At 41.1% G+C, this 18,446-nt stretch overlaps 1 protein-coding gene across 9 annotated transcripts in view; it reads left to right on the top strand.

Annotated features, from left to right (window-relative positions):
- ASPSCR1 (ASPSCR1 tether for SLC2A4, UBX domain containing) overlaps positions 1-18,446 on the top strand; it is a 58,742-nt gene that overhangs the window by 15,417 nt on the left and 24,879 nt on the right. For all 9 annotated transcript variants that reach the window (XM_068654561.1, XM_068654556.1, XM_068654557.1 and 6 more), the window contains 4 exons: positions 6,563-6,620; positions 7,413-7,486; positions 7,987-8,425; positions 15,221-15,360. In XM_068654561.1, coding sequence (XP_068510662.1) covers positions 6,563-6,620; positions 7,413-7,486; positions 7,987-8,425; positions 15,221-15,360 — 711 coding nt within the window. The remainder of the gene's footprint in view (positions 1-6,562; positions 6,621-7,412; positions 7,487-7,986; positions 8,426-15,220; positions 15,361-18,446) is intronic.

Consider the following 18,446-nt stretch of genomic DNA (forward strand, 5'->3'; position numbering starts at 1 on the left):
GAAATGCTAGACTGGTGGAGGTTTTATTTGTTACAGGACGTAGTAACACTACTAGTCAATGCTGTGTGTGACTTGCATAACAAGCTGGAGCTGTATCCATCCATATAGATTTCAGGGGTTGTGATGCTTTCCAGTATGTACGGAGGCAGTTGACTGACTAGTCATCTAGTTGTTGACTTTTGCTGAATCCTTCCCTTGGATTTCCAACTGAAGATGTTTTCGTGGAATGTTCAGCTGCTGTGAGTGCGTGAGGGGGAAGTATTCTAAATCCACTGGAATTTCCCCCAGGTCTCCAGCGTCCATCTTGGCTAATTGGGTCTGAAGAAGGTCTGGAAGCTATTGTAAATCTGCTCCTCCTCTCAGCGTGCAGCAGTCCTTGCACAAGATGTTTACAGGCCCTGTCAGATCACTACATGAAGGAATCTAATCTGCCTGCCGTTCCCCTTCTGAAGAACAGCACATCAAAGAAATGACAGTGTGTTTGATGTGTGTGCTTGCCTCAGTGAGTGAATGTAATGGATTAACAGCAGCTGGAGGAGGAGCCTGCTGGCTTCCAAGAGTTACACAAAAATAAGTCTCCCAGGGATCTTTGCTTGGAGTCTGTTCTGCACAGATTTGTTGGAGGGCACAAGTGTTTTAGCATCAGGCCTGGGAGAACTGTTGCTTTTCAGTCTTCCACTCTTGCTTATGTGTCAGCTTCATCAGCTTTGTTGACTTTTACATAGAAGTGATTGCAGTCAGGACACTTGACAATTTTGACAATGGCTATGACTCCTTGCTGCTTTTATGGTATTATTCATTAAGTTTAGATATTTTCCATGTGTTTTCAGAAGGCCGTTTAATCAAACGGTTCCTTGGATTGACATGAAAAGAAATTTTGGGAAGGTGAATGGAGCTAGTTTATATAAGTCAAATTGTTTTGCTCTCTTATGGGTCTTTTGGGTCAGGATGTATGTTTATTCCATTGTGCCCTCTCCTCCTAAATTGTGATCATCCACCTTTAGTGATAGGCAACCTGAGGTTTAAACTTTATTACTGTGGGCTGCTTTTGTCTGCCCTTTTCTGTGATTTCAGGGAGAAACTGCAACCAATAAAGAGTCCGAACTGTTTCTTCCATGTCTCAGCAGTCTTTTATTTTTATCAGGGATTTCTATAGGGATATAGGTGATCCTGATTGGAAGCAAAAACATTTAAAATAAGGTAGGGATGACTAGCTCTACTGGCTTGTCTGGAAAAGTCTGAGCACATATGGTCTGTTATGATACGCTAAAAGTAGTCTCTTAGGTGCTATTTTGCTCCAAACTTCCAGTGAGGAGACCAGGGTTTTTGTTTGTTTGTTTATTCTCCTTCTTCCCCTTTCCTCATCAAATGCTAGCCTTTGGAGCTTAGTTACTGCTGCAAAAGGAGTAGGGGAGGTAAGAGCCTGGGTCTGGAGTTACAAGGTAAAGCTCAAGGATCACAGCGTGGACATGCGTTATCTAGCACAGCACTCTGGCAAGGTTTGCCTTCCTTTCCAGAGGGTAAGCAAAACCCACTCATTATTGGAGTCTTTTTTTTAATAGGATTGGAAGCAGAAGTGACAGCTGCAAAATGCTTCTTGAATTGAGTTACTCAGAGGTTTGTGATAGTCTGCATCCTATATGCTGGTGCTTTGCTGCCATTGCTTTGAATACACTAGCAGTTTTAGGATTTACAAACACAGTTGTAGGTAGGATCTTCCTGCTGTATGGGAGAATGCCTGGAATAATGGAACCAGCTTTCCACCCATCTTTGGCAGTAGTTTCAATTACTCCAGTGTCTAACTGAGTAACAGCAGATGAGGGGTCACATAGGAATAGTCATACTGGTGCAAATAGTTGTTCATCTGCTACAGATTGATTCCTACAGAGCATTGTATATGGCTTTCTATCCGTGACAGAGTATAACTGATTGCAGTACTGCATGTGGTGGCAACATATTCTTTTTTTTTTTTTTTTTTATCATCTAGAAGGGTAATTGTTTTTCATAATCTGAAGATTGAATGTAATAGCTAGGATGCTCTGGGTTTGTCTGTCACTTCCTGCATGGTAGCATTTGATGCATTGGCTTGGTTGGAGAAGTGTATTCCCCCTCTAAATAAAATAAGAGATACCTCAGTACTGAAACCATTCGGATCTGTTGCAGCTGGTCCCATAGTAGTTCTCAGCCCCTCACTTCCCTGAATGAGACCCATCCCTCAGGACTGGTTTTACAGGTTGCTTTATTTGGATTTGTTGAGTCTAGCAAGCAGAGCCTGTCAGTTTTGTTGTGACTTGCCTTGTCCCATATTATCATGCTGTTGCATACTTTATTTAGAAAGGCTTAAGTTTTAACCTTTAGATCAAGGCTGGAGATAGACTGTTGTAATTAAAGCAAACAGAAATCTGAATTCTGGCCTGTGCTTAACAGGTTTGCTCTCCCACATCCTCCATCTGGAACTCTTTGATGTGCTCTTGCTCTTGAGGATTACTCAAGGATTGAGTATTGTTTTCCAGATGGTGTGTTCAATTCTGAGTGACTCCTGATTCCAGCTACTTTACTTATATTTAATTGAAGCTGCATTTTTAGTCTAAATGTAAATATCCTTGATGAATTTTTCTAGAACTTAATGGCTATATCCCTTTGTTTTTCTGCTCTATAGACTCACTGACTCTTTCCCTGATCATTTATTTCATATCACTTTGTACTGGGCTAACGAGATACATGTTAAAATATTACGCAAAACATTGATTGTATATATATTCTTCTGAGCTGCTAATCTGTGATCTGTTTTGGACAAAATAGAGAGACTGCATAAGGTATTGACAAAGCTAATGGTGTTATATAACTCCAATTGAACATTATGATGATACTTAAGATTAGAGGAACCACTGCATTGAAAGTAGAACGTTGCGTTTGGGTACACAGACTCATCTTCTGCTGTGCAAGCAGATTGATAGTGTGCTAAGGGTTATTTTGCATCCTTACCTGGATAGAGAATCTTATTCCTGTCTTAAGATGGTCTTTCTGTAATAATGATTATAAATAATCACCTTTGTGTTGGGTTTGTTGCATGCCTACTTGTGGTCTTAACAGCTACAAAGTAGAAACTTCTCTAACCACAGTAGTCAGTGTGGCCACAGCACAGACATACTCCGTAACGTGCAGTCACTTCAGGATTAGTTACTTGGTTGACTGAATGGATTTTGGCTCCTGCTTAAATGATCCTTTTTCTTCATAAATCTGGGAGATAATTTTGTGGCTGGGAGTATTGTAATTTAAACAAACACGTTTTGGGTTACATGATGCTGAAAGCAGGATGTTTTAAATAATGAACCCAATTCATTTAACTCCTTTATAGGAAAGTTAGAAGGAACCCAGGCTCGATCACTGATTCCCTTTTCTTACAGGCTTTCCGTTCCACCCCCCAGGTATGATGCTCGCAAATTAAAGCATAAGATAGAGAATGAGTCAGACAGGTCCTGAAGGTAGTTGTCAGTGGTACAAAATCTAGTTGGAGGCCAGTAATAAGTAGAATGCTCCAGGGCTTGATGGAGGGTCCAGTCCTGTTAAAACATCTTGATTAATGATCTGAACAATGAAGCAGAGTGCACTCTAAGCAAGTGTGCAAATGACATGAAGCTGGGGAGAATAATGGATTTCCCAGAGTCATGCTGCCACCCAGAAGGACATGGACAGGCTGGAGAAAGGGACTGACAGAAACCTCATGAAGTACAGCAAGGAAATGTGCAAAGTCTTGCACCTCGGGAGGAACAATCCCAGACAACAGGATGTGCTGGGGCCCCTGTGCAGCTTGAGCAGGGGTGTTGGACCCGAAGGCCTCCAGAAGCCTCTCTTGTCCTCGACCATTCTGTGATTCTGAGTCCCTGAAGGTACAGGTGATAGGTATGAGTAATGTGATAGATGTAATTGATCTGAGTTCCTACTTAAATTTTGTGACACCTGAACACCTAGTAGATGAATGTTTTATAAGCATATTTAAGAGAATGTGTCTGTGACTGATTTTGCAGAATTGCAAATAGTACAGAGAAATGATTGAAATAGATCTTTTTAAAATTTCTAATTTCTGGAGGGAAATACTGGAGTACTTTCAGGCTGCCAGGGCCTTGTAGATTTTGCTTTTTTTCTGTGAAGTTCACTCCAATCGCTAGCCTCAAATAACAGAAGACAGTGAAGTGCCAGAATTAATTTATGTAACCCTCTAAGTTATTTGCAAAGTTCTGTTTGAATTTAGTAATAACACAGGCATAATAGTACATAAAATGGCAAGTTGATTCAGTGACTAAATTCAGCCTCTTTTGTTTGAGGTCTCAGGAGATGAGCAAGGATGTGGCTGTCAGGTGGATTTCATTAGCTGATTTGTAGAGGTGGATTCTGTTAGTCATAGGAGTTGTGTGAGTATTTCCTGGTGGGGTGAGGCATAGGAGAAAGCTTGGTGGTCTCCATCTACTGTAGTCTGCTGTTTAGAGAAGCAGATAATAAAGAAAATTAACGTTTAGTATTTTACTATTTTATGTTAACCCATTCAATTTTAATTTCTTCAGTTCCCTGGCACACTGCTTTGCCTTTCTGATTGCAGGTTGAATCCCAGGGGTTCAAGTTTTATGCATTGCTTTTATTTATTTATTTATTTTCTAAAAAACAAACAAAAAACACAAAGAACTTGGAAGGATGAATATAATTGTTGCTCATGTTTACTTGGATGAGCGCTCTGTGCTGAATCACTATTTGTTGTGCTGGTTTTCCTTGCACAGAATAATCCGCCATCAACACTTATGTTTGGTGTGCTGTTTTTTTTTCTCCCGCAAGATAATACACTATTAATGCTTGTTATTTTTTGCTCCTGAGGGGGGAATTGGATTTGGAAAGAATACTGATCATAAGAAGAGGCTTTTTTTTTTTTTGTTAAAGCTACATCAGCTGTTAAGCGGAAAATCTACTTCACAGCTTCTTGGTTAGTAATGGGAAGAAAAAAAAAACACAACACAATCCTTCCATCTTTAATTGTTCTTTCAGTTCTCTAAATTGTTTTCTGCACAAATTAAATTCTCCATAGTGAAGCTGGGAGATGCATCAAGGTAGGGCACATAGTTCACTTCTGGACATGATGTTCCCAGTGGCATCAAATGATTCTTACCTACAGTGGAAGAGAGGAGTCATAAACCAAGTCTAGACTACAGAGCCTGATCGCTCAGTATAAATCGAAGAGGTAGACTGTACCCTCCTAATTGTAGGCTTGGGGCCAAATCAACTCCTGTAGTAGAAGTTTGCATCTGCAACGATTCTTAGATTGAATGCTGATACGATTGGAACCAGACTTGATTCCAATTCCAGAGTTAAGTACTAAGGCACGTACTAGCTGCCTGTACAAAATTCTGGTCAGGGCTTGTTAATGCTTACAATGGTGGCTTCTTCAGTAATGAAAGAAGCAGAGAGTGTGTGGCAATTATCTGATTAGAATTTAGGGAGGCTTGTGACAAAACTCCAGGTTGATACCAGAATAACTGATCTCTGATAGGATTCTGAATTAATGAGGGAACCGAGTCATCTTCCATATACGCCTTCACATTTCAGTGATGCAAGAACACGCACATTTCTGCACGCAGTGGGCACTGCTGGTTGCATGAATGATCTTGGATGGATGAAAACTGAGACTTGCTATGGTAGATTGTGATTGGCTTTTTCCTTTCCATGTTTGATCAAATGAATATGTGATAAAGCTTCTATTCTTGAATGCCGCAGAATTGCTTATCTGCAGGAAAATGGGAAGAGTAGTATCTTTTTAAGAATAGCACTTGGGTCTGCCTTCTTCACAGCCCTGAACTGGTTCTCCCTCTTTTCTATGCTATGAATCCTTTGCTTATATCTTCCTCTGCAGATGGCCTGTCATCAGCTTGCATCATTGCTTCACTGGAATACTCACCTGTATGTTTATCTTCACTTTTTCTAGAGCAGCAGCCTTTTCTTTGGCTTTGTTTCGTCCCTGGTCCCTAAAATCTAAAAGCTTCTGCTGCTTGTTGTTGTTGTTGTTGTTTTAAATCTTTCTGATACTAAGACAAGCAACCTCTTTGTTCTCACATTATTTGCTTCAGAGCAGTATTTAATTCTGTTCTGTTGCTGCGCATACATGGGAAGAAACCGACCCTTCCTTAAGGTACTGTCTATACATTAATAAACTATTGAACTTAGATAAGGGTTTAAAAAGAGCAAGTACTAGTCATGTTACAGATCGGGCACTGAGGCACTCTAAGAATGATGTTGAATTTATCTTGTAAAATTGACTCACTTCAGAATTAACTTGAAGAATTATTTCTCCTTTGTTTTTCAACTTGTCAGGAGCTGTGTTTAAGGAACAGTGAGTGCACTGGAGCAAATTCTTTACTTAATTTCTAATACCGATTCTGTGAAGTGTGTAACGGCTGTTGCTGGAGTAACAGGGAGGAGGGTGATGCTAGCTAATTTTGCTTCTTACTATTTCTCTACGTTGGTTTTGGAAGGGATAGACTGCTCTACAGACGCTACAGTATTTTGCTGTTTATTGCAGGGAGTTTATGGAACAACACAGTGAATTCTGTCCAGTCTGTATTTACATGCGAGATGAGGTAAGTCACCAAAACCTTCTTAACCATCTCTTCTTAGCTCCACTTTCCAACCTGGAAAGTGTTTCTTTTGAACTTTCTTAAGAGGGGAAGTAGAAAAATGTTGGTCTTTTGAAAGCCTGACAAGTCTGTATGGAAAAAAGCTTTTTTGGAACATAACCCAGAGCTGTTTAGACCTCTGAGCCCATAAAATGAGCTCAATGACTTGTTTGTGTTTTTCTTTCCAACTTCTTTTAAAGCTCAAGAGTCAAAACAGTGGTTTCATTTTAATAAATATTTGCTTTCCTCTCTGTTTTGATCTTTTGCTGTTAATGTTTTGTTTAAAATTTTGTATGTGTGTATTATGGAATTCGTTCTCCCTAGCTGTCCCCTTCACTTCCCACTGACCTCTGTGGACAGATTGTCTTTATTCTGGAATGGGTCATTACAAGCAGATGGGAAGTGTATGTAATGAAATCAGCTGTCTTCTAGCTCAGATATGTTGCCTCTGATTTAACTGCTGACATAAAAATAATGCTTTGCTGAGGTTGAATCAGATTTGGACGTACACATGGGACAGAAACATGTATAGGTCATCTTCAATGAAGATCCCTTAGTAAGCAGTGAATATGGTAAAGCCAAATGGGTGAATACAGATGTATTCAGGTCTCATTTCCAACTGCAGAAAGCATGTGCTGTGTGTTGTTTCTGGTGCTGTGTGATGATTATCTTAATTTAGGCTTCACTCTAGAAAGAGCTCTTTAAATGCTCTCAGATAGACAGTTACTATCTTTTTTTCCTCTGTTTTTGTTACAGATCTCAGGAAAAGATGAACTAGAGAAGACAACACTGAAGTCACTTGGTCTGACTGGAGGCAGTGCCATCATCAGGTTGGGAGGAGAAAAGTTTGGGCTCTTTATTTTTCATTTTCACTCTAGTGACGAATTTGTTTTGTTTCAAGTACTAAAAAGTTGAATGAAAATAATTCAAAAAAGACAAAGATCACTGCGCTTGGTAATTGTCTTTGCCTCTTTACCTGAAACTTCTGCCCATGAGGTGGGGAATAGACAATGACAGGTTTTCTGTGATCATCGAGCCAGTTTTTTATAATATATACAGAAGGTGGGAATGATTACAAACTGTGTTTTACAGCTGACTTTTTTCTTCCCTGGAGGGCGATTTTCTTCCCTTCCTGTGGGGAGGGTAATTCCTGTTTTGCTTCCTCCCTCCTCCTAACTTCAGAGCAACTGCAACTGGTTCTTTGTAGCTCTGGAAGAAGCAGATTATTAAACTATGGTTTAGCTGTCTCCTTTGTGTCTTGGTCATGTTGAGAATTGGGAGGACAGCACTTATGATAAATAATCTTTTTTTTTCTGGTGTTGTCTTTAAGGGTTGTCATGAAGAAATGCAGTTTGTCTGGTCAGGAGGAAGCTGTGGATGCCATGACACAGTGTAATGAGCCAGTGGTGAGGCCAGGCTCTATCAGAGGAGCAGAGGATGTGCCCTTACCTCAAATGCACATGTTCCCAAAGGACTTGGACCACAGGGATGTGGCCTTGTCTTTAAACTGTTGCACAGACAATCAAGGCTTGATTAGAGAACCTAATGCCAGTGTGGAGGAGCTGTGTCCTCCCTCAGAGCCCAAGTCTACCCCATTTGTCCCTTTTTTTGGAGATGGACAGCGTCTGGGGGACACTTCTGTGGCTACTCCACCTCTTGGGTTAGATAAGCCATCTTCAAAGCTGCCAGCAACTTTTTCTAGCCCTGGAGGCCCTTCTGAGCCAAAGAAGTCAAAGAACAGCCAAGAGCTGCAGAATGAGCAAGAGCAGGTAAGGTAAAATTTGTTTGCAGTGAAGGCTTTGTATCATGCCTTGCCCTAAGTGGGGAAAGATGTTTCCATATTTGAGATGTCTTGTGTTTCTTCCCTCCCCTCCCTCCCCCAGTTTAGCATTGGTGATATATGTGATATATTGGTGATATTGGTGATATACATATGCCTTGGTGATATGTAGTTCTGCCAAGTAAGTTCAGTAACTTACATTTTGGTCTGTTTACTATAGGATGTACAAAAGATGGGAATTTATGAATTTGTCCACTGTCCAGAGGCAAGCAAAGCTTTGAACCTTGAGATATCCTTGGTGATTGGTTCTAATGCAAGCAACACAAGTGCATTAGAAACAGCCCAGAAGAGCTTAAATTTCTGCGTCAAATTTCATGAAAAACTAAATGTCTTTAAAAAATGCCCACTTGTCACCTGAGCCCTGGAAACTTGGCTTTTTTTTTTTTTTTTGTTGCTATCTACTGTGTAATTTTTCTGAAGGTGAGCAGAGTTTGTCCAGACTTATATTTTCTATTACTAAGAAAGTGCTTGCTGCTTGTTGTGACTGACTTGCCCTCTGAATGATCTGGGAGATGCAAGTCTGGCAGAGTTTTCCACATGGAAAGGGATAACCTTTCTAGCTCGTTGCAGGATTATGTCCTAGGAGAAGTGGTCTTAACAGATTTGCTGCAACTTGATCACATACTTCTAAGACCTGAGAAGAGAGAGTTTCGAACTCTTAGGTTGTAAGGTGTACCCTATTTCTCATCTAAGATGTTCTGTGGAACACTGAACTTCATAGTGAAGCAATTGTGAAAGCAGCATCCAATGCTGGTGGTTGTTAACATCTGCTTCCTCAGTTCCTCCTGTCCATGGTTGCTTCAACTTACCGCTTAACTATTGGTGACACAGTGGATTGCAAGGCTCACAGATGTAGGAAAGGAATTTTTCAGCTACAGTTGCATCACTTTTGACAAAATGTAGCTATTTGAAAAATGAGGTCTGGGCATCTTCTCTTCCTTTCAGTCTACCCATTCCTTCTGTGAGTCTTAATTTTCTTAGTATTGCAGGTGATACAGAAACCTTCCTTCCTTTTCCCTACTTCTGTTTGCATATGAAAGTATATTTTGTCTTGCTTTTAAGTATCTTGCTTCTTAAATAAAGTCTACCTCTCTTTAACAGTTTTCCTGACAAATTGTGTGTGTATCTGCATTGTTGGTGTCTCCAAATTAAAAATGAATCAGTTAAAATTAAAAATGCTTTAAGCCATATGTTGATACCAGAACTGGTGGCTCAAGAGTGCTGTATTGTTGATACAGGATGTCTTTGAATGATGTCAGATACAGTTTCTGTAGGTCAGCTATATGAAATTGAATGCCCTCGGCAAGGATGGATATGTCTGACAAGTAGCATAGAAGAAAGTACCAGAGATGTTAATAATGTATCCTTGTTAAGTTGTGAATTTGTGTGTTGGGAGTTTCATGTCCCAGGTTCTCTGTGACCAGCTCCTTCCCTTGTCCCCTCACTGCACACATCACCAGGGCTGGATTTAATCTTCAGAGATCTCCTCTATTTCCCAGTTTTTAGTACCTCCTAGAGTTGGAGTTTGGTGTTTATCTTTGGTTCTGATCCAGCCAAGGGATTAAACAAAGAAAAGCCATACGCAGGAAGAAAAGTCGCCCGATAAGGTTCCAAGGGCGCTCAGTCCAGGAGGAATTTAACAAGGCTATGTGTGTGCCCTCTCATTGATGCAGAGATTCTACCTTGGTTGACTTCTTTGTGGTTGCAGTCCATTCTTCATGAGTTTCTGAATTGTTTAGGTGGAGAAGCCAGACCCTGGAAGGCCTCTGGAACAGTTATAAACGTAGAAGAAAGAGGTCTTGCCAACCCAGTGGTGAATGTTTTAGTATATTAGAAACATGTTTGGGTCCATTTAATCAGTGTTATTTAACCTTTTGGAACAGACTCTGAGTGTGGAGTCCTGAACAGTAGGCTGGGTGATTTGTCTGCTGTAATGCATTGCTTGCTTCAATCACACTCGCACCTATGAGTGATTTGTAAAGGAGGAGTTTTAATTGTGTCTGAACAGGAAGGAAGGAACGGTGTAAGTGTTAGGTGTTACTTAATCACCAGCCTTTTGTCTGCGCTTCTCCGTGTGCTGACTGGAGAGACAGAACTAATTTTATAGTTTTATTGGCTACAGCTTAATGTGAGGTTGTGCTGATGGTCACAGAGCTGCACCATGGTGGCCTAGGGACTCTTGTTTGTGATCCAGGATCTTTCTCAGAATTGCAGTCCAGTTCAAACCACTTAGAGGCGCTTCGGGAGCCAGCCATCCTTCCAGTTTGAGAACAGTTTTGGAAGCAGCTGCAGATTCTGTTGGGGGGGGTCTGCCCTTGTGTTAAACAGCATGTGATTCTGACTGCTGCTTTCAAGCCCTTTGATCTCTGGTGCTCTTGCTGCTGATTGATTACATTTTGTTCCCTCCTCCATTCCTGCCATCCTCTGCTCTCAGCAGCAACAGCAGAGCAGGGCTAGCCACATGGCATCTGCTTTTTGTCCCTTTTCAGTCCTGAGGAAAAAACAAAACAAAACAAATTATTTTTAAACATCAAAGGTTCATTTTTGTAAAAGAATCTTCCCATTAATGCTTTGCCTGTGTGTGGTTTTTGGAGCTGCAGAGAGGCTGGATAAAATCTGTGCTGGCGTCCCTTCATTTCTTAGGATAAAGATGGTTTACAGACAGCTGCATGCTGACTTTGATGTCAGAACATTAATTATTAGAAGGTAACTTTACACCAGATTTCCCTGGAGATTAGAGCTCCCTGAGGTGGTGGGGAGGAGGTGGGTCTGCAGGGAGAGCTTACTGCTGTGGAAAGCACAATAGCCGCCACTATACTTCAAATTAAATAAGGGTTTTCCTCAGCTTACCTGCTTACTTGGGGCCAGGATAGTGACCTTAGACTGAATTGCATTCTTTCTAGCACCTAGCTGTATTGCATAGACTGCAATTACATCAATTGCCTGGTAGGCACTGTTGTGAATAGATGGCTTCAGCCTGCTGGTGAAAAGTGTGTAATGTCTTAGCTTTGGTAGAAATAGAGATTTCGAAGAACTAATATTTTGGGAAGGTGACAAACCATAATGCAGCATCTTTGGCTTCTGAAAGGTATTACTGACAGAAAGATAACAGCACAATGCATAGATTTCCTTCCTTCCAAGTTACATAGTGAAAGGCAGAAACTGCCCTTATGGTGGCCATCTTTTATTACAGGAGATAGCTAGCTACCTTTTGGCACTTGAAGAAAATACCAAATTGGAACCGGAAAGTGAGTAGGTTTACCTGGTAGAGTCCTTTTTGTAAGTAGCCATGGGAAGGTAGCTTTCAGATTCTGCCTGTACTTCGGTGTTGTCGCTGAGGCTTTAAAGCAAAGCTGTAGTGAGAGTATTTAGATTGGGAGATCCCGAATTGGAAGAGTTAAGTGAGTAAATGGTAATGGATAAAGAAACAGGATTTTTTCTGATTGCTGGACTCTGGGCGAGGAATTGGTGGAACAGCCTCTTTCTCTCTGAAGTGTTTCTTATGTTTGTAAGGAGGTGAGATTTATGGTTGGTTCCACTGGGTGTGAAATACATGGCAGAAGGAGTAATACGATGTGGCAGATTTTGCATCCTCAGAGTCACTATGGTTATGTCTCTTCATTGCTAAGTTGTGTCTAGTAGACACCTTGTGCTGCTCTTCTCTTACAGACCTTATCATGTAATTCTGAAATTGAGTTGCAGAAACATTGAAAAACAAGCTCGAAACACCTCCGTTATTTTCCACAAAAACTCAGTTGCTACAGCTCTCTCCAGAATTTTCACTGTTATTAGGAGGGATTAACTGAAAATTTAATATTAGGAAATTCTTACTGTAGTTGTGTGTTTTTGCAGTCTAGTTAGATGTAAACAGATATGCTTTTTCTTTCATATAGAAGACAGTGTGTTTCTTCATGTTAAGGGGTAGTGAAGTTATGTGCCAGTTTGGAAGCTAATACAGTCAGCATTCAGTGTTGGCTGGGGAACAGAAGAAATTACACAGTTACATTTCAGCTGCTAAGTCTATGTCTGTTCTGGGCACTATAGGTATGGTGCAGAGAATTAAACAGGCACATCTTGGCTGAATATAATTTGGAGGGCAAGAACTGGGCGTTTATGTCTAGGAAGAAGTAGTTTTGTGTCACAGCGCATACGTAGTTCTGCTGGGCTGAGTGACTGTAGAAGGGGAAGTTCCTGCTGGCACAGTGCTATCTGCACTGCAGAGCCAGTTGTCTCAGCAAAGATGTCTGGAAAGCGAGGTGTGAATGGCAGTTCTAAGGCAGCCTGAGATGGTGAGTGCACAGCGAGAAGGGGTGACAGCTGAACACCGTGGGCTGGGATATACATCCACTTTCTGCTATGTTATTATTTCTGTTGTCTGGGCTGAAGCTGTCTTTAGCTGCTCCCATGGTTTGGGCAGTGATTGACACTTTCCACTTGGAATCCTGCTGTTGTTATCACTGGTGCTAAATGATAAGTTTAGGATTTGCTAATGCAGACTTTGTAATTCCACTGTATGTCAGCACCACTTTCACAACATCCCATAGGGTATGTCTGGTTGTTTTTTTTTTTTGTTTTTTTTTTTTAACTTTGGAAGGAGAAGTCTGTTTTCAGTATGTGTGTTCTGAGTGAAATGAAATGCAAGCCTGTTGGAGGAGGCTGAAGTATACCTGATTATTTGGGAGGCCTGGTTAATTCTCTAACACTGATCTGCCCTTACTGGATCAGTGGCTCATGGCAGTTAGGACTGTTGTGCCACAGGCTCTTTCCCAGAGGGTGGCTCTGTATGCTCAGGATCATTTCATGCAGGCAGCTCAGGGAGTTCTGCAGCCCTGGACGTTCCTCCTCTGAGTGCAGGGAAAGCTGCAATCAGGGTCCTTCACCCTCTAGTTAAAGCTGACTCTGCTCAACTTTCTAAATGTAGCCAAGGGTCCCACCCATACAACCTCGCTCTTCTAATTTCTCAAATTACCCTTTAGTGCCCACAAATAGAGTGAACATTGCCTTGTAATTTGTGTCCTCTCTTTTGACAATTGAGGGAGACTCCTTTGCTTCCCAAGGGGCCTGTGCTTGGGGGAAGGGAGAATAGATGGAACAGATGGCAGGAGGAGAGGACATCTAGGCACTCATTTGGATTGCAAAGAGTATAAGGCAATATATACTCTTAATATTGCCATAGATAAGGCAATATATACGTATTTGTTCATAGAACCTAGGGCTGTGTTAGGCTGGCAGCTGACTGTAAAGAAATGCTGTATCAACTACCAACATTTTTGTTCTGGTGGGCCTCTCCATTCGTGGACTCCTTCCCCCCCGCATATCCTATAGGCTCTAGCACAATATTCTGTTTTCAAGCTTTGGGCATTTACAAATTTCTAGAATTCAGGAAGTTTGAATTGTTCAAGGTCCAGTAGGTATAACTGTCTTTTGTGTATTTGACTCCTGTTGTGGTTTATATTCACATTCTGACACAGCTGCTTCTTTTGGTGTCAGGGATAGTAGCCAGTATCTAACCCCTTCTAAATTGGAAGGGATATGGAGTGTCAGTCTCCCTTCAGAGATGACGAATCTCTGATAGTTTGGGAGTGTGTGTGTGCATTCATATATGTGTATGTATACAGATGTATATAAAACTGCAGCCGCAGTTATAGGACAGGACACGAATGGGCTGACAGGTTTGCAGTCATGATATCCCGCTGCCAGTGATGGGCTTTGGAAGCAGGGGGAGCAGAGTGGCCAGGCTGCCTGTGCCTTACAAGAAAGAGGGGTACATTGGAGGTCTCTGCTGTTTGAACAGCATACCCACAGCAGCTGTGGTGTGGGGAAAGTTGCCAATAAATGTAATGAGTACCTTTATTGCAGCTAATGCATATACTGAAGTGCTCCCCCACCATCTGTCTGCTTTGCCTACAACAAAGGTTGATTTCTTTCTGAAAAGGGTTTTGCTGTCCAAGGGAACTTTCTGCGTCAAATGACACAGAATACTTACCAGAAGCAAGGCTAAAAAGTTGAAACGTACAATGAAAACCTGCAGTGACCCAGTTCAGAGAACTCAAGAGGTCAAAGGATGGCTCTCTAGAGTAAGGAGAAATGGATTGAGACCTAGTACCCTTGGCTCTGTGGCAAGAGAATGCAAGCCAAGAGAACATAAAGCGTGACGACAGGCAGGAATACATGGCAGATGAACAATTTAAAAGGGCAGTTCATAAGCAGTAGTACATAGAAATAGCACCTGTATTAGTTGTGTACTGCCTGTAGGATGGTAAGAGAGTGGAGTGGAGAGGTAAAGTATGATTTTAGGATAGGAATGCTTATAACAAGGTTATAGCTACCAAAATATCATTGTGCTGTCATGTCATTGAGAAGATCCCACATGCCCGTCCTGGAGGGGAGTAATCTCTCCTTACATTACCTGACTGCTGAGGTTATTGCCCTGGTTCTCCTATACAGACAGGAGAGCAGCTGGCTGTTAGGGGGTCACTCATCAAACAATATAGGCTTCTACTGCTTGTTGGGAGGAATTGTGCCACAGGCTCTATCAACTATAAAAAAAATAACTAGTCAAAACAATGGCAGCCTGGATACAGTCAGTCTATGATCATATGGTCATGAATTCCACACTACTAATTGTAGTTCAGTATGAACACACTGTTCTTTGCTTATTCTGAAAGGTTCCTGAAAAAAGTAGTGCATTTGAGACTAACCTAAGCCTGTTTTTATTCTGTAGTTTGTGGAACGAGAGCCACTTTTATGTCACTTAGACCTGCTAGAACCACTTCCTGCTGGCCTAGATGACCTTCCTGATGATTTTTTTGAAGTCACAGTGGATGATGTACGGAAACGTTTGGCACAACTGCAGAGTGAGAGGTAAGTTCCCTTTCTGCTGGTGTTTGAGTTTGCTTCATATTATTTTGCTGAGCAGAGTAACACAGTGCTCCTATTGATGGCTGTGATTTCTGGGGAGAGGGTTGTAGGTAAGTTACTGGATATGGAATTACTGAATTAATGATCAGCACTGGAAATCTCTGCCCTTTATGCTGTTTAAGTTCAAGGGCTATCCCATGTTTCTGTGACAGAATGTATGTTTTTGTGTGAACTGGTTGACTATTTGTGCATGAGATAATTGTTTTACTTGGATTTTGAAAATTTAATGAAATGAAATGTCTGTGATGCCTGTGTGGTGGTAAGTTTATCTGAGAACCTCAAGGTAATGAGGGCCAGGCCCTCACTAAGGAAAGGATTAAAAGAAAGGTCTCTTTCTGCCTTCTGCATTTCAAAGAGTTACTCAAAGCTACTTAACACTGTCTCTTTTTCTTCCTTTTCTTCCCCCTTCTTCTTAAAGAGCAACCACTGTCTATAATTAGATGTGTTTTGATTTGCGAGAGGCTCAAAGCAGTGGTGAGCTCCTGCTTTCTGTTTTGATCTGATCTCACATTTACTACTAGGAATTAAATGGCTGGAATTAACAACTTCTAATGGACAAAACATATGAGCACAATGAGAGAGAATGAGAGAATGAGAGAATTTGTGAGAATAACTCCCATTGAGTATGCTGGGCTGCATCAAAATAAGCATGGCCAGCAGGTCACGGGAGTCAGTTCTCTCCCTCTGTTCTGTTCTCGTGAGACCCCACCTGGAGTACTGTGTTCAGCTCTGGGGCCCCCAACATAAGAAGGACAGGGACCTGTTAGAGGAGGTCCAGAGGAGGGCCACAAGGAGGATGATCAGAGTGCTGGAGCACCTCTCTTATGATGAGAGGCTGAGAGAGCTGGGGTTGTTCAGCCTGGAGAAGAGAAGGCTCCAGGGAAACCTTATAGCAGCCTTCCAGTACCTAAAGGGGGCTACAGGAAAGTTGGGGAGAAGCTCTTTATCAGGCAGGTAGTGACAAGACAAGGGGTAATAGCTTTAAACTAAAAGAGGGTAGGTTTTATGTCAGACATTAGGAAGAAATTCTTCGTTATGAGGGTAGTGAAGAACTGAAACAGGTTGCCCAGAGAAGCTGTTGATGTCCCATCCCTGGAAGTGTGTGAGACCAGGTTGGGTAGGGCGTTAGGCAACCTGGTCTAGTGGAAGGTGTCCCTGCCCATGGCTGGGGGGTTGGAATTAGACGATATTTAAGATCCTTTCCAAACCAAACCATTCTGATTTTATGACATCATTAGCAGCTACTAGCTTTTTCAGCCAGTAAGAAAAGCCATGTATTTTAAGAAACAGCATTCAACTTTTATTAGACCTCATCAAAAAAGACCAACTTTGAGAAATTACCCAAATGGAAATAATGTAAAATTAAGCTTAACCACAAAGCAAGATGTGGGAATGTTTGGGATGCACATGAAGAGAGGGAAGAACTATAGGAAGACATTGTTCGAGTAGCTTGCTGTTGAATATTCATGACTTCATTGTACTTAAATTCCAGTTCTGAACTAAAAACTCAGGTTAAGGTAATGTTTGTCTCCTTATCACACCATTTTGCTGTCAACACATCCTTAAGAACTTAATTTCATTAATGTATTTATTTTCAAGAGGATCACAACGTTCTTTTAAACTTTACAAGTATTCTGTGAAATGTCAGGACAGCTCACTTTGCAATATAGCCAAGACTGAGCTGAACTTCTTACTTAGAGCTGTTCCACCTCCTCCACCCGTCAAGGCCTCTAAAATCCGCATGTGTACACAGATTGGCCTGAAAATTGCTCTGTCACTTGTGGGTCTGGAGTAGTTAGTGGTACAAATGTAGGGTCATTTGGTTGGGGGTTACTGGAATTCAGCCCCCTCAAAAAAGACGTCATTTCCAAATTTGCTGATGCTTGTAATCCTTTTTTTCCCTTGCAGCCAGGGATAAAAATAAAGGCAAGTTGCACATGAAACTGACACCATTTGACTTCTGATTTAAGCTGGTGAATCTTACCAAGAACTAGCTGCATGCAATGCAATGCTTTAAGTGCAGTTAGAATTTAACTCTAATTTCATAAAGAGCTGAGAATTGGTGTAAATCAGAAATTGGTACACAAGGAAGAAATGGAGCAGGTTAATTTTATGTTTGTTTTTCAAATTCGTAGTAATTCTTTCAGAGCATCTTTGTGGTGTACCAGCTGACAGTTCTGGGTACAATTGGTGAAGTAAGCCTGTAGTTGTTTTGTTCAGCAGCTGTTCCTGAGATACCTTGATGACTCTCAAAAAAACCAAACCAAAACAAACAAAAAAAACAAACCTGCAGAAGTATGTATATAGAGGTTCAAACTGTTGAGGTATAGTAGAGAGTTTTCAAATAGTTGTGCTAAATTTTAATTAGATGATCAAATATTTCACCAAAATTTAGTCTAGTAAATGAGTTATCTGGAATTAAGTACAAACAAGGAAAAAGATCTACAGCTGAACATGAGATTGAAAGGGATCTGTTGGATCTAAGCTTACCTTTTTACTTAGAGCTAAAAATACATTCAGGAAAAATGTACTGTTTTATTGTGAATACTGGCAGATCTTTTTTGCACCTACTACTCCCTTTAAAAGACCAGTCTGCAATGCCATTTCTTGAATGAGATGAAACATACTATTTTTGTTTTGTTTCTCTGTTGCTGATTAATTAACCTGTTAATTCTTGTGCCAATATTGTTTTTTCAGTAGCTCTTCTCCCTCCCTGAAGTAATCTTGTCCCATGTTAGCCTCTATTTCATTGGTTTAATAAGTCCAGCTCTTCTCACACAATCTCAGCAAATGTTCTGCTGCTGTTCTTAGTAGCTTTTCTGTCACCTGCTCTAGTGAACTTATTTTTAAACTTGTACAAGAAAAGTAATTTTATACAATGCTATCACCAGTGCTCAGAAGTTCCATATATGAGAGTGGGGCAGGGAGCTGTGAGAGGTGGGGAAACTGCTGTGAGGGATACGTGGAACAATTGATCAGTTTTCATCAGCCCTGCTTTGACTTAACACTTTCTTAATAATATCAAAATA

The sequence above is a fragment of the Anas acuta genome, chromosome 18, assembly GCF_963932015.1.
Source record: "Anas acuta chromosome 18, bAnaAcu1.1, whole genome shotgun sequence".
Classification (NCBI taxonomy): domain Eukaryota; kingdom Metazoa; phylum Chordata; class Aves; order Anseriformes; family Anatidae; genus Anas; species Anas acuta.